Consider the following 13,689-nt stretch of genomic DNA (forward strand, 5'->3'; position numbering starts at 1 on the left):
TTCTTGGTTGTAATCCTATGTTCTTTGCCCTACGGAATATTATATTCCATGCCCTGCAATCTTTTAATGTAGAAGCTGCTAAATCTTGTATTATCCTGATTGTGTTTCCATAGTACTTGAATTGTTTCTTTCTGGCAGCTTGTAATATTTTCTCCTTGACCTGGGAACTCTGGAATTTGGCGACAATATTCCTAGGAGTTTTCCTTTGGGGATCTCTTTCAGGAGGATATCTGTGGATTCTTTCAATTTCTACTTTGCCCTCTGGTTCTACTATATCAGGGCAGTTTTCCTTGATAATTTCTTGAAAGATGATGTCTAGGCTCTTTTTTTTTTTTGATCATGGCTTTCAGATAGTCCAATAATTTTTAGATTCTCTCTCCTGGATGTATTTTCCAGGTCAATTGATTTTCCAATGACATATTTCACATGGTCTTCTATTTTTTTCATTCTTTTGGATATGTTTTACAGTGTCTTGATTTCTCATGAAGTCACTAGCTTCCAATTGGTCTATTCTAATTTTTAAGGAAGTACATTCTTCAGTAATCTTTTGCACTTTCTTTTCCATTTGGCCAATTTTCCTTTTTAGGGCATTCTTCTCCTCATTGGCTTTTTGGACCTCTTTTACCATTTGGGTTAGACTACTTTTAAGGTGTTATTTTCTTCAGTATTTTTTTTTGGGGGGGGTCTCCTTTAGCAAGCTGTTGACTTGTTTTTCATGATTTTCTTGCATCATTCTCATTTCTCTTTCCAGTTTTTCCTCTACTTCTCTTACTTGCTTCTTAAAATCCCTTTTGAGCTCTTCCAAGACCTGAGACTGATTCATATTTTTCTTGGAGGCTTTGGGTGTAGGAGCTTTGACTTTGTTGTCTTCTTCTGGTTGTATGTTTTGATCTTCTTTGTTACCAAAGTAAGATAATATAGTCTGACTCTTTTTGTGCTTCTTGCTCATGATCCTGGCCAACTACTTGAGTTTTAAAATCTTTGTTGAGGTCAGAGTCTTCTTCCAATGTGGAGAATGTACTGTCCCAAGCTTTGGGAGTTTATACAGCTGTTTTCAGAGATACTTGTAGAGACCTGCAAATTTTCAGTTCTTGCAAGGTGGTATGGTAAGGGGAGAGGTGTTTACTCCTCTCCTGGACCGTGCTCTGGTCTGTTAATGACCACAAGCACTCCTTTCTATCCTGGAACTATGAGAAAGGTTTCCTGTCCACAGCCACTACAAGCTCCACCATGCCAGCACTCCTCCTTGACCCAGGACCGCTGGCCAGGCAAAGCAAGATATTCCTGCCTCAGCACTGGCAAAGAGATCCCTGCAATCTCCCTCTGATCAGCCACTGGATTCCCCCTCAGTCTATGGCCTGGAAGCTCAGGACGCAGCCACCACCCCATTCCCCACACTCTGTGCTCTGGAACTGGCTCTGAGACCTAGCTCTTCTCTCACCGCAGAAATAGACTTTTCTCACTGACCTTCTAAGTTGTCTTTGGTGTTTGTGGGTTGAGAGTTCTGGAAGCTGCCACAGCGGCCTGAAATTCAGTTCTCTGAGGCCTGCTCCAGGTTCACTGAGGCCTGCACACCCATGCCACACTGCGCTCCTCTGCAATATACCTTTCCGATCAATCGTCCAGATTGTCTTGGGCTGGAAATTTGTTTTACTCTGTCTTTTTGTGGGTTCTGCTGCTTTAGAATTTGTTTAGAGCCATTTCTTATAGGTATTTGGAGCGGTTTGGGAGAGAGCTCAAGCAAGTTACTGCTTTCACTCTGCCATCTTGGCTCTGCCCCCTACTGATGTTGTGTTTGTGAGTGTGCATTTATATACTTAAAGAAATGAATATAGAGTCCCTCTCTTGGTCCTATGTTAATACAGATTAGTTAGTGCAGTGATCTGCCACTACCATCAAGCTCTGCTCAATTCTTTTTTCATCCTAGTCATATAGAGATTCCACAGGTTTTGCCAGATCTATGAGATCACCTTTCTATATCATGGTTTATATATTTAGAGTGGGAGGAAACCTTAGAGGATAAAGAATCCAACTTCATCATTTTACAGGTGATGAAACTGATTCATCGATTAAGTAACTTGTCCAAGGGCTCTGAGGCAGGATTTGAACCAGGGTCTTCCTGACACAGTGTAGCATTCTTTTCTCTACAACTCTTTGCCTCTCAAGCACTGACAACTTATATTAGCATAACAATTGCTCCAAAGTTGTCATTTATCTTTAATGTAATGGTATCATCTCTTTGACTTTCATGTATATTTTCTTTTCAGGAAAGAGCGACCCTTTTTGCTTATTAGAATTGGGAAATGACCGACTTCAGACACATACAGTTTATAAAAACCTCAATCCTGAATGGAACAAAGTTTTTACGTTGTAAGTAAAGGACATTAGCAATAAAATTAATCAGCCTTTTACCTGTGAGAACTTTAACTTATCTGACCTATTAATTTGTGCTGTTTCTTTGTACAGGTTGAGACAAAGGAGTAGAATTTCTATTTGTTGAGGGAAATGCTCCATTTTTTTTATTCCTTAAAATTTTTTATGTTTTCATCTAAATGTGCCCATAGTTAATATTGAAAATAACTATTTTGAACTGTATCATTAAAACAAATTATTTAATAGATAGATTAGCCTACACATTAGCCTCTTTCTACCCAGAATGATTCTAGAGTTAGAAAACCTAAAATATGTATGCCTGGAGTTCAAGGGACTGCAATTTAATAAATACGGTAAAGTCAAAATATCTTAAACTGCATATTTCTTAAAACATATCATCTATGAATTCTCATTGGCTTCAGATGGTTCTTTTCATTCTAGGTAATTTTAACTATCCAACTATTTTTAATCCCTGCCATGTTTCTCAAACTTAATCCAAATAGTTGGGAAGTTTAATAATCTCATATTTACTAGTTTAGATTAGAAGCTATAACACTTGGCAAGAAATTGAGTGCTTATGTTGTTTGAATAAAAGGGGGGTCCATTCTGTTAAGAGAACTGGTAATATAATAAGCTTACAAAGGAAAGAATGGGGTTGATTTGAAATTATGTAGGCTAGAGTAATAGAAGAGCCTGAAGAATGCAATAGCTTTGCTGTTAAAACCAGCAAAATTCCAGGTGCCACAAGCCATTTATTTGGGCACTGCCCCTTAAGAACTATTTCATCATGGCAGATTTCTACTGTAAGTCAATACAGTAAAATTTCTAGATACTTATGGAATTGTTCATATCTTATGTTTCAGCTGTAGGAACTGAATCTTTTAGTCAACTGTTGATTTTAAACAATTTCACCAAAAAGTAATTTCTCAGTTTAATATTACGAAAGTACTATTTTTTTGTACTTTGAAGTAACTCACCCTTACCCTACTTAGTCATCTTGCCCCTAATCTTGTTTCTTTCACAATTCCAGACTGACTTCATGTACACATAAAAGAATGTCATAGAGGAAAAGCTGACTTTTTTATTTTTCATAAGGAAGTCTGAACCTTCTATGATGGAAGGTTTGGGAATACAGTCAATTTGATTTAATTTTTGGAATTTAATTAAATGGTAGTTTTATACTCTAAGGAAATGCAGACTTAATTAGTGAAACAATTTTTTCAGATCTTCAAGGAACAGACTTCATTTTGTGTGTGTTTGTGTATAACACACTCTGTACTTCTTGTTCCAGTCCTATTAAAGATATCCATGATGTTTTGGAAGTGACAGTATTTGATGAAGATGGAGATAAGCCCCCTGATTTCCTTGGGAAAGTTGCCATCCCCTTGCTGTCTGTAAGTTATCATCACGAAAAATATTGCTTCTTTCCACTTTGATGGGATTCAATGGATTAGAGGTGTATATGTATACATATAGATATATACATATATAGATAGATATATAGATAGATATAGATAGATAGATATATCTATCTATATCTATCTATATATGTGTATATATCTATATGTATACATATATCTATATCTCTCTCTCTCTCTCTCTCTCTCTCCTACTCTGTCCATGTATATATATATACACACACACACATATGTGTGTATATATGTATATATGCACACACATATGTGTATATATACGTATATATATATATATATATATACACACATGTGTGTAGATATAGATAGATGCAAGGAGTTAAGGGAAATACACAGAAACACACATATATGTATTTATATGTGATGTTTGTGTATGCATATTGCATATATGTGTGTGTTTCTTGACATGAAACAGTGTTTCATTGGAATGATCTGTGGGCTCTCATAGCAGAAGAAAAGGTGCTTCAATGATCTGGTGATATGTTAGAATTTGGAAGCAGCTGAGGCTGTTTTAATGAAAGGAAGCTTTAAATATATCTTAATGAAAGCACTCAAAGGAGAAAAAGATGACTAGTGTCCTTTCATGGTAATAGGGGAAAGAATATGGTAAAGATGGGTACTAAACACATCTTAATCAATTTGATGTACATGTCCTTTTTTATTCAGTGTATTCTACATTGGTCTTTTATTGACCTTCTTAGTTTCTTGACCAACTTGGACTGCAATTTGTTGGTGGCCATTCTGCCTCCTCTTTAGCCAATGTAGATTTATGTATTTCTTCCCCAAGATATACATTTTTCAAGCTGTTAGTACTTTTCACTGGATAGAGTTAGTCTATATTTTTAAATGATTCTTCTGTATAACATGAAGTGCCATTTGATGTTTACAGGGAAGAGAGAGGATTGGTATACTTCTTAACATCTTTTATTCTATTTTTGATCACTTTGTTAATTTTTCCCCAAGTCCTAATATCCCTGATGTTGCTGGAAGAGAGTGGCTGGAGCATCTGCTCTCCTGTAGAATCTGTTCTTGCCAAATGCTATATATGATTAGCATCAGGAAATGTGGGCTATAGAGGAAAGATCTTAATTTGGAATTTTCTTTTTTTATTAAGACATTGTCAATTATTTCTTAAAGGATTTGTTTTTATAAAGGATTGATTTCATTGATTCAGTTGATTTGAAGGAAATATTTCTCCAATCTAGTCTCTTTCTCTTTGATCCATTGATCTTTCCAATAAATGTACTTACACATTTATCTTCTTAGGTGAGTAAAACTTAGCATCTTTAATTTCCCTCTTGCTCTTAAAAATATACTTAATTTGGATTTTTTGTATATAATTAGGTGGTTTATTTTTCCCTTTAACCTGTAGTGTCCATTTGCTTAGAAGTGAGCACTAAGGAAATAGCCTCCTAGATTTCTTAATTAAGTACTTCTCTCCTTCCCTCCCACCCCCAAAAAGGATTGGTAATTCTCACGTATTTGATATATTTTATATTTCTGGAGTCAGAAATCATCTATGCATCTGTTGTCTTCATAAAATGCCCTGATCCTTTACAATTTATCTACTTAATGTTTTCTTTCTTCTCTTCATTCAAAATAGTTTAATGAGTATCCTATAAGGTCCTGCATGGGATATAACTCATTCTCATGATCTTGGCAGTCATTTATTTAAGACACTGATGTAACACTTCTTATTATCCGTCAGATGTATCTCCCTACCACTAGAGTGTGTTCTCATTAGAGATGTGGTCTCTCGTATTTACTATTTGTCCTTGCCTTTGCTACCCTTGATGTTACCTGGCACAGGTGACCATAATATTTTATTAGTGTCAGCAGAGTGAGTCATTAATAGTAGTGTACTCTTCACTTTACTTCTAGACTGGCTTTTTACCACCCTCACTCAATCTCCCTTCCCTTTGAGATTCACTTCATCTTTATCACCCAATCCAACTCCTTGTTGCAGACTCCTCACACACTTTCTTAAGGAGTTCAGCAACTTGTTCATGGTCTTCTTTTCTATACAAACCCCACCCTTTATAATTGAAGATTTCAATATACATTCATCCATTATCCCCTCAAACATACTAGTCTACTATCTAGTTCTTCAACCTCGTCCTCCTATGATCTCCATATTCACTCCACCTCAAGCACAAACAGGTATGGTCATCATCACTTTGTCATTATCATGCCATGTGTTTCATCTCCATGATACAAAACTCTGACCTTAGCCCCCTGTTTCTTTATCTTTTATTGTGCCTTACCACTGCTAAACCTATTATTCATCTTCTTTGTGACCTCTGGACTTTCTATCCTTCCCTGTTCTCCCAATCCATCATCCCTGCTCTGGCATCTCTTTTCCTTGCAATCTGGACCTTGTGACTGAACAATTCAACATGAACCAGTGGCTATCCTAGAATCACTTACTTCCATGTCCTATTATCAGTCATATTTTATCAAAGCCCAAACAGTCATTTCCCCCTTCTGTTCCTACTGACATGCTCCTGAACACTCCTGGTCTAAGTCAAGCAACTGTGCTGATAGAGTCTGCCACAAATTTATTTTACCTGATCTCAACTGGGACTTCACCATTGTTTGGTAATGTGTTTATTTATTCCTGGTCTACTCTAATACTCCACAGTAGTTGTTCCAAGTTACTCTTTTATCTTTAGAATCCCTGTACCACCTCTTCTTCCCTCCATTGAGAAAATAGAGGTCATCCAGTGTATGAGCTTTCTTTTCTCTCCACATCTCAAATACCTTTTTTTTTTTTGTCGTTCCCTATTCTCTCAATTGGTTTAGCCTGTGATGAAGATGTGGACTTTCTCCTTGTCAAAGGGATTCCTTTATCTGCACCTTGATTCCATTCCCTCTCTTTTCTTTTTGGTTTTCTCTCTCAATTGTTCTACTAACCTCCAATCTTTCTTTATCCATTGTTTTCTTCTGTTTTCTTCTCCCTTAAACCTGCCATTCTCTCCTCATAAACCTCCATTCTCTTTCACAACAACAGTCCCAGAAAGTGGTGTCTGTATTCATTACCTTCATTTTCTTACCCTTTCACTCAATTCTCAGGCCTTTGTAATTCACTTTCCTACCCTACCATTTACTTGATGATAACACTAGCTACTAATAATAATCCTTTGCATAGCTCTGTAAGGTTTACAGAGTACTTTACATATCTTAACTCATGCTATTATTATCTACACTTTATTGAAAAGGAAACTGAGACATAGTGAGGTTAAATGACTTTACCAGGATGTCAAGGTCTTCCTCACTCCTAGTCACATCCACCCAGCTGCCTCTCTCCAAAGTTACCTCCACCAGCTTTAAAGTGTCCAAAACTCGGCATATCTAAAATGGTACTTACTTTGTTTTCTCCACAATATCTGTCCCTTTTTGAAGCTTCTATTTTTCTGTTGAAGGTAACACTCTCTTTTCAATCAACCAGGTTCAAATCCTTTTAGGCATCCTATTTAGTCTCCTTTCTTCAATACTCATGTCTAAGGAGTTGCCAAATTTTTTAAACTTAAACTCTGCATCTCTATTTGTCTCCTCTCCATTCACCAGTCTTTTACCCTAGTTCAGGACCTTGTCATCTCTCATCTATTTCAATAGTCTCCTAATCAGTATTCTAAGACTGTTTCTGAGTATTTTGAGGCAAAGAATTGGTTACTCTTTTGACTTCAGATATTACCTTGTGATTAACTTTACTTAAGTGCTCACTGGATTACTCTGAGAGAGAAGGCTACTTTCACTAACTTTGCAGAGTTAACTTTAACTCACCGTCTACCTATGAAATAAGGATTCTCGTAATACCAGAGAGTACCTATGGAAAATTCTGAGTTTATATAGCCACCGAATCACAGAATTTGAGAGGGCGCCTGTCAACATAACCATAACCTGAAAGGAATCCCCATATGCAAAACATTAGTTGTTATACTACAGAAGTTGCATAGTTGCATTGTCTATTAATGTTGTCTTTTGTGACTAAAAAAAAACAACTTATTTTCAGTGGGAAATGTGATATTTTGATTAAAATATTTTAACTGCTACACTTCCAGGTGCTGAATATGAAAGTTTAAAACCTGTATGTACATTTAAATGTACCTTAATTATTTCATACTTTTGTTTTGGTCTGTTTCCTTGTTCTAGATTCTTATAATTACATGAATAAAATACATAATTATAAAATTGTTGCAGTTTATTCTTTCATGAAGTTTAGCATTTCACATGTTAACTATTCTTCTACCTAGAGAAGACCTTAAATGTTTTCTACTCATGACTCCTTCAGCACTTCTTAAACTGTGGGTCATGACCCCGTATGAGGTCGTGACACATATTTTAAGAAGAACTGACCTAGTCCGGTTGTTCTAGATTGATTTTGCACTGTGTAGACAGTAGAATTACATAGAGATTGTTGAGAAAGATTGATAAGAATGAAAACTCTTAATGACTTCAAGCCATCTAGAGAATCTAGCCTTTATTATTTACATACAATAAGAATGATGAAGTAATTAGATTTTACCCACCTGTCTTATCAGTTTATCAACATATGTATAACACAAGACTATGTAAGTCAATATGTTGTAATTATTTAAAATCAATTTTTAAAACTCTTTAAAACATGTTTTTGAATATAAGAAAAATGATTAAAAATCTCTTAAAATATGAAGTCACTAACTTTTTAATATATTCTACCTTATTAATCTTAGCATTTGTTATTTTGTTAAAATTGTCATTTAGCAAGGTTTCTGCCCATAAGTTATGTTCTACCACAAGTAATTTGCCTGGATTATCAGTATTAAAATATCATCAGGTGTGTAGGTGAATTTCCAGAAATAGCATGAGGTCAAACGTTGTGAGAAATTGAGATCTTCTTAAGTTGCTTCAGGCTATCTTCCTTACATGTGAACATTTCTCTACACTGATCTGACGTGTTTAGTTATTCAAATCTTAATAAAATAAAACAGACGTGATTGAATGCTAAACTGAAAGAAGTTAGAAGTCATATTGCTTGTGTCACCAGTGGCCAGTGTAATAAAAGCAGAAAATTGAATTGGTGAGAGCTTTCTGATATGTTAGACCTTTACATCTGCCCCTTGGAAGTTCTGGCTTCCTTAAAGAATCAGTTCAAGTGCCTCCTACATAAGGTCTTGAGCTATTTATGCTCTTTCCCTCCCATTAAAATTCATTTTGTGTTTATTTTGTGTATATTTGTGTTTATTATGTATCTGTTTAGTAGTTACTTCCTTCTGGTAGAATGTAAATAAACTCCTTCAAAGACTTCAGAGACTTCCATTTGCATTCACAGCATCTAGTATAGTGCTTACAGTAGGTGTTTAATAAATCTTATTGAATTGGATCCAAATAAGATTGAATTCCTTGATGAAAAAAATGTGCCTTAATAGCTGTAGGATAATTAGATAAACTAGTAACCAATTCATAAGCTATGATATTTTTAAAAACCTAGGGAAAGGGATTTGTGTGTATATCTGTTTTAAATAAAAGTTCTAAAATTTTTAAGGGGCACTCAACATATTAAGCCTGGAACATAGTCTTTGGTCTTACTCAAAATGGTAATATTTTGATAAAGCATCCTTAGCCTATTAGAGTCTGCTCTTATAAGGCAATTGAATGAGTCCACTTTAATTTTATTAAAAACCAATGTGTTGGCTGCCTAGGGCTTCATTTGTTATACTGTACTCTGTTAAATTAGTTGTGGAAAATTCTAGAAAAAGTATTACTTAATTTTTTTAAAGGACCATCATATAGTTATGGCTTTCATTCTGTTAAATTACTTTAAAATTTTGTAAAGCATTTAGGTATGAGAATAAAACAATCATAATTATATAATTTAACATAGGTATCAAAATTATAATTTAAAAATACATGAAAATGTGTTTGGTTTGTTACCTCCATTTCCTCATCTCCTAGTAAATTTGTAATCTATAATAATTTGTTTTCTGACCCCACCACTTACTCAGGTGAAACTATTTTCTCCATGGTTACCTATTACCTCTTTACTGCCAAATCCACTGGCTTTTTTTCATTATTCCTCATTCTCTTTCACCTCTCCACTCTTTTGAACCTGTTGACCACATTCTTCTCCTGAATATTTTCTTCTCCTTTGGTTTCCATAATGCTGGTCTTAGTTTCTTCATACCTTTCTAGCCATTGCTTCCAGTCTCCTTTGCTGCATAATTATCCATTGTCAAGTCACTAACTGTGGATGACCCTCAGGGCTCTGTTGTGGACCCTATTCTCTCTCTACTCCAGAGTAAATAATTTGGATAGTTTTATTTTAATATGATTGGCTGTAGCCTTAAGTATTTTGTTTTATGTGTTTTGAAACACTATTTTTGAGAAGGGGTATATAGGCTTTACCACACTGCTAAAGGGCCCACGACCCAAAAAAGGATAAGACTACCTACTCTATACTTTTTTTTGTTCTTGATAATGCCCTTAGTTCACATGGATTTGAATACCTTTATATGGGTGACTTCCAAATGTATATATTCAGCAATAATCTCTCTCTCTCTCTCTCTCTCTCTCTCTCTCTCTCTCTCTCTCTCTCTCTCTCTCTCTCTCTCTCTCTCTCCCCCTCCCTCCCTCCTTTCCTCCACTTCTAGGCTCTCACTGTCATATATCTGCTGGACTACTTAGGTACCCTGTCATCATCCCAAAGTCAACTTTTCCAAACTACAAATCATAATCTTCTCCTCCTTCAAAATCCATCCTGCCTTATTACTTCCCTACTTCTATGGAAGATACACAACCTTGTTGATGTTATTCTTGAGTTTTCCCTCTCTGACCCACCGCCAGTATCCAGTCAGGTGTGAAGTCTTGTCAGTTCTATCTGTATCATATTTCTTACATTTGTTCCTTCCTTCCCCCCACCCCACATTTATATAGCCACTATACTAGTTCAGGCCCAGATTACCTGTCTCTTAGATCATATTAGTAGCTTGTTAATTGAGCTCCTTGCTTCTAAGCTCTCTGCTTTCTAATATAGCTTCCAGATATCTGCCAAGTAATATTCCTACAGCAGAAGTGCTGGCATTTTACTCCCCTGTTTAAAAATCTTCAATGGCTCCCTAAAGTCTCTAGGGAAAAATACAAACTCCTTAGTGAGCCTTTAATGTACTCCATAATATGTTTCCCAGCTATCTTTTCAGTCTTATTTCATATTACTCTCTTTTATCAATCAATCAACAGGCCTTTATTGAGCATCTACTATGTTCCAGGCACTATGCTAGGTGCTAGAGATATAAATATTATAAGTGAAACAATACCTTAGACCAGGGGTGGGGAACCTGCAGCCTCAATGCCACATGTGGCCTTCTAGGTCCTTGGGTATGGCCTTTTGACTCAGTCCAAACTTTACAGAACAAATCTTTTTATTAAGGGGATTGTTCTATGAAGTTTGGATTCAGTCAAAGGGACACACTTGAGGACCTGGAGGGCCACATGTGGCCTCCAGGCTGTAAGTTTCCCACCCCTACCTTAGACAACTTTCCAACTAAACTGACCTACTAGCTGTTCCTTAGATTCCACATGTCATCTCAGTTGTCTTTGCATAGGTTGTGATCCATTTTTTGAACATACTCCTTCCTCACCTCCACCACTTTCATCTCTAGGATTCCTTCAAGGACCAGCCTAGGAGTTACCTCTAGGAGGAGGCTTTTCCTGATCTCCCCTGATGTTAGAATTCCCTCCCTCCTGAAATTATCCTGTACTTAACAGTTTACCAGATGTCATTCTTCTGCCCCCAATCAAATATCAGCTCTTTGCCAGCAGGGCCTGTTTTTATTTTGGCCATTTCGTCCCTGACGGGTAGTACTATGCCCTGCACCTAGAAAGTACTTGCTGAGTTGAATTATAAATCAATATGATGGAAATGCATTTTTCAATCTATAATTTTAGATGGAAATAACTGAAGTGGAGGGAGTTTTTACATACCCTAAGACTTCTCAGATGTAGTAGCAGAGCCAAGATGGCAGAGTAGCAGGAAGCAGGACATTCCCTACCAAAACTCCTCTAAGCAAATCAAAAAAATGTACTACACTGAATCTTGAGGGTGAGATCCAAGAAAAATCACGATGAGTTACTTTTTCAGATCAAGTTATCCTAAGGAGAGTAACAAAAAGATCTGTGGACAGCGGAGACAGATTCTGTTGAAGAGCATCCCCCCAAGCAACATTCCAGCTCCCAGGGATTATGCCTAAGGAGAAGAGGAGTTCCCAGACTCATACAAGGGGAAACCTCATACAGGCTGTAGTAACAGGTCCTGGCAACTTTGTAGTCCACCATACAGTTCTAAGTCACGGATCCAGGACAGAATGAAGGGGCACGCATCCCGGGATTGCATTCTATGGTTGGGGGAGGTAACAAGAGGGGGATGAGCACAGAACCTATGTAGTATTGCCTTGTGGCTCAGAAGCCAAGAGGGGAGTCTAAATTCTAACTTGTAGTCCAATCTGAAGTCTGCAGAGGGAAAACCAGGGAAGGAAGGTCAGGCCAGTGGTAAACCTACAAATCTGTCACTCTGCCAACAGCTTTACAGATGGTTGCTAGTAGCTCAATTTATTTATTTATTTTATTTTTTTTTTTCCATATGCTTTTGAGTTGAAAATTTTTCTCCCTTTTCCTCCCCCCACCCTCCCCAAGATGGCGCACAATCTGACATAGGCTTTACATTTACATATCCATTAAACATACTTTCACATTAGTGAAGTTGTAAGTAAAAATTAAAACCAATAGGAGGACCCATTAGAAAGATGAAACAAAACTCAACAGAAGGTAAAAATAAGTGACAGCGATTCGACTTCCATAGTTCTTTCTTTGGATGTGGACAGCATTTTCCATCCTGAGGCCTCTGGAGATGTCTTAGATCCTCGTAATGCTGAGAAGGGTTCAGTTTAACATTCTTAGTCATTGCATAACGTGGCTGTTATTGTGTACAAAGTCCTCTTGGTTCTGCTCACTTCACTCAGCATCAGACCATATAAGTCTTTCCAGGTTTTTCTGAAGTCAGCCTGTTCATCATTTCTTATAGCACAATAGTATTCCATTACATTCATATACCACAACTTGCTCAGCCATTCCCCAATTGATGGGCATCCTCTCAATTTCCAATTCTTTGCCACCACAAAAAGAGCTGCTATGAATATTTTTGTACATGTGGGTCCTTTTCCCATTTGTTTGATCTCTTTGGGATATAGCCCTAGAAGTGCTATTGCTGGATCAAAGGGTATGCACATTTTTGTAGCCCTTTGGGCATAGTTCCAAATTGTTCTCCAAAATGGTTGGATCATTTCACAACTCCACCAACAATGTATTAGTGTTCCAATTTTCCCACATCTTCTCCAACATTTATCATTTTCCTGTTTTGTCATGTTGGCCAATCTGATAGGTGTGATGTGGTACCTCAGAGTTGTTTTGATTTGCATTTCTCTAATCAATAACGATTTAGAGCATTTTTTCATATGACTATAGATGGCTTTAATTTCTTCATCTGAGAACTGTCTGTTCATATCCTTTGACCATTTATCAATTGGGGAATGGCTTGTGTTCTTATAAATTTGTCTTAATTCTCTATATATTTTAGAAATGAGGCCTTTATCAGAGAGACTGGTTGTAAAAATTCTTTCCCAATTTTCTACCTTCCTTCTAATCTTAGTTGCATTGGCTTTGTTTGTGCAAAAACTTTTCAATTTAATGTAATCAAAATTATCCATTTTGCTTTTCATAATGTTCTCTATCTCCTGTTTGGTCATGAATTCTTCTGTTCTCCATAGATCTGATAGGTAAACTATTCCTTGTTCTCCCAGTTTACTTATGGTATCAGCCTTTATATCTAAGTCATGAACCCATTTTGACTTTA

The 13,689-nt window shown here is 36.5% G+C and overlaps 1 protein-coding gene across 5 annotated transcripts in view; it reads left to right on the forward strand.

Moving 5' to 3' along the window:
• The window catches only part of MCTP2 (multiple C2 and transmembrane domain containing 2), a 285,321-nt gene that overhangs the window by 163,534 nt on the left and 108,098 nt on the right, over positions 1 to 13,689 (forward strand). For all 5 annotated transcript variants that reach the window (XM_078151162.1, XM_020964224.2, XM_020964238.2 and 2 more), the window contains 2 exons: positions 2,268 to 2,370; positions 3,665 to 3,767. In XM_078151162.1, coding sequence (XP_078007288.1) covers positions 2,268 to 2,370; positions 3,665 to 3,767 — 206 coding nt within the window. The remainder of the gene's footprint in view (positions 1 to 2,267; positions 2,371 to 3,664; positions 3,768 to 13,689) is intronic.

This window comes from Phascolarctos cinereus, unplaced genomic scaffold (assembly GCF_003287225.1).
Source record: "Phascolarctos cinereus isolate Bilbo 61053 unplaced genomic scaffold, phaCin_HiC Scaffold_3;HRSCAF=262, whole genome shotgun sequence".
Lineage (NCBI taxonomy): Eukaryota > Metazoa > Chordata > Mammalia > Diprotodontia > Phascolarctidae > Phascolarctos > Phascolarctos cinereus.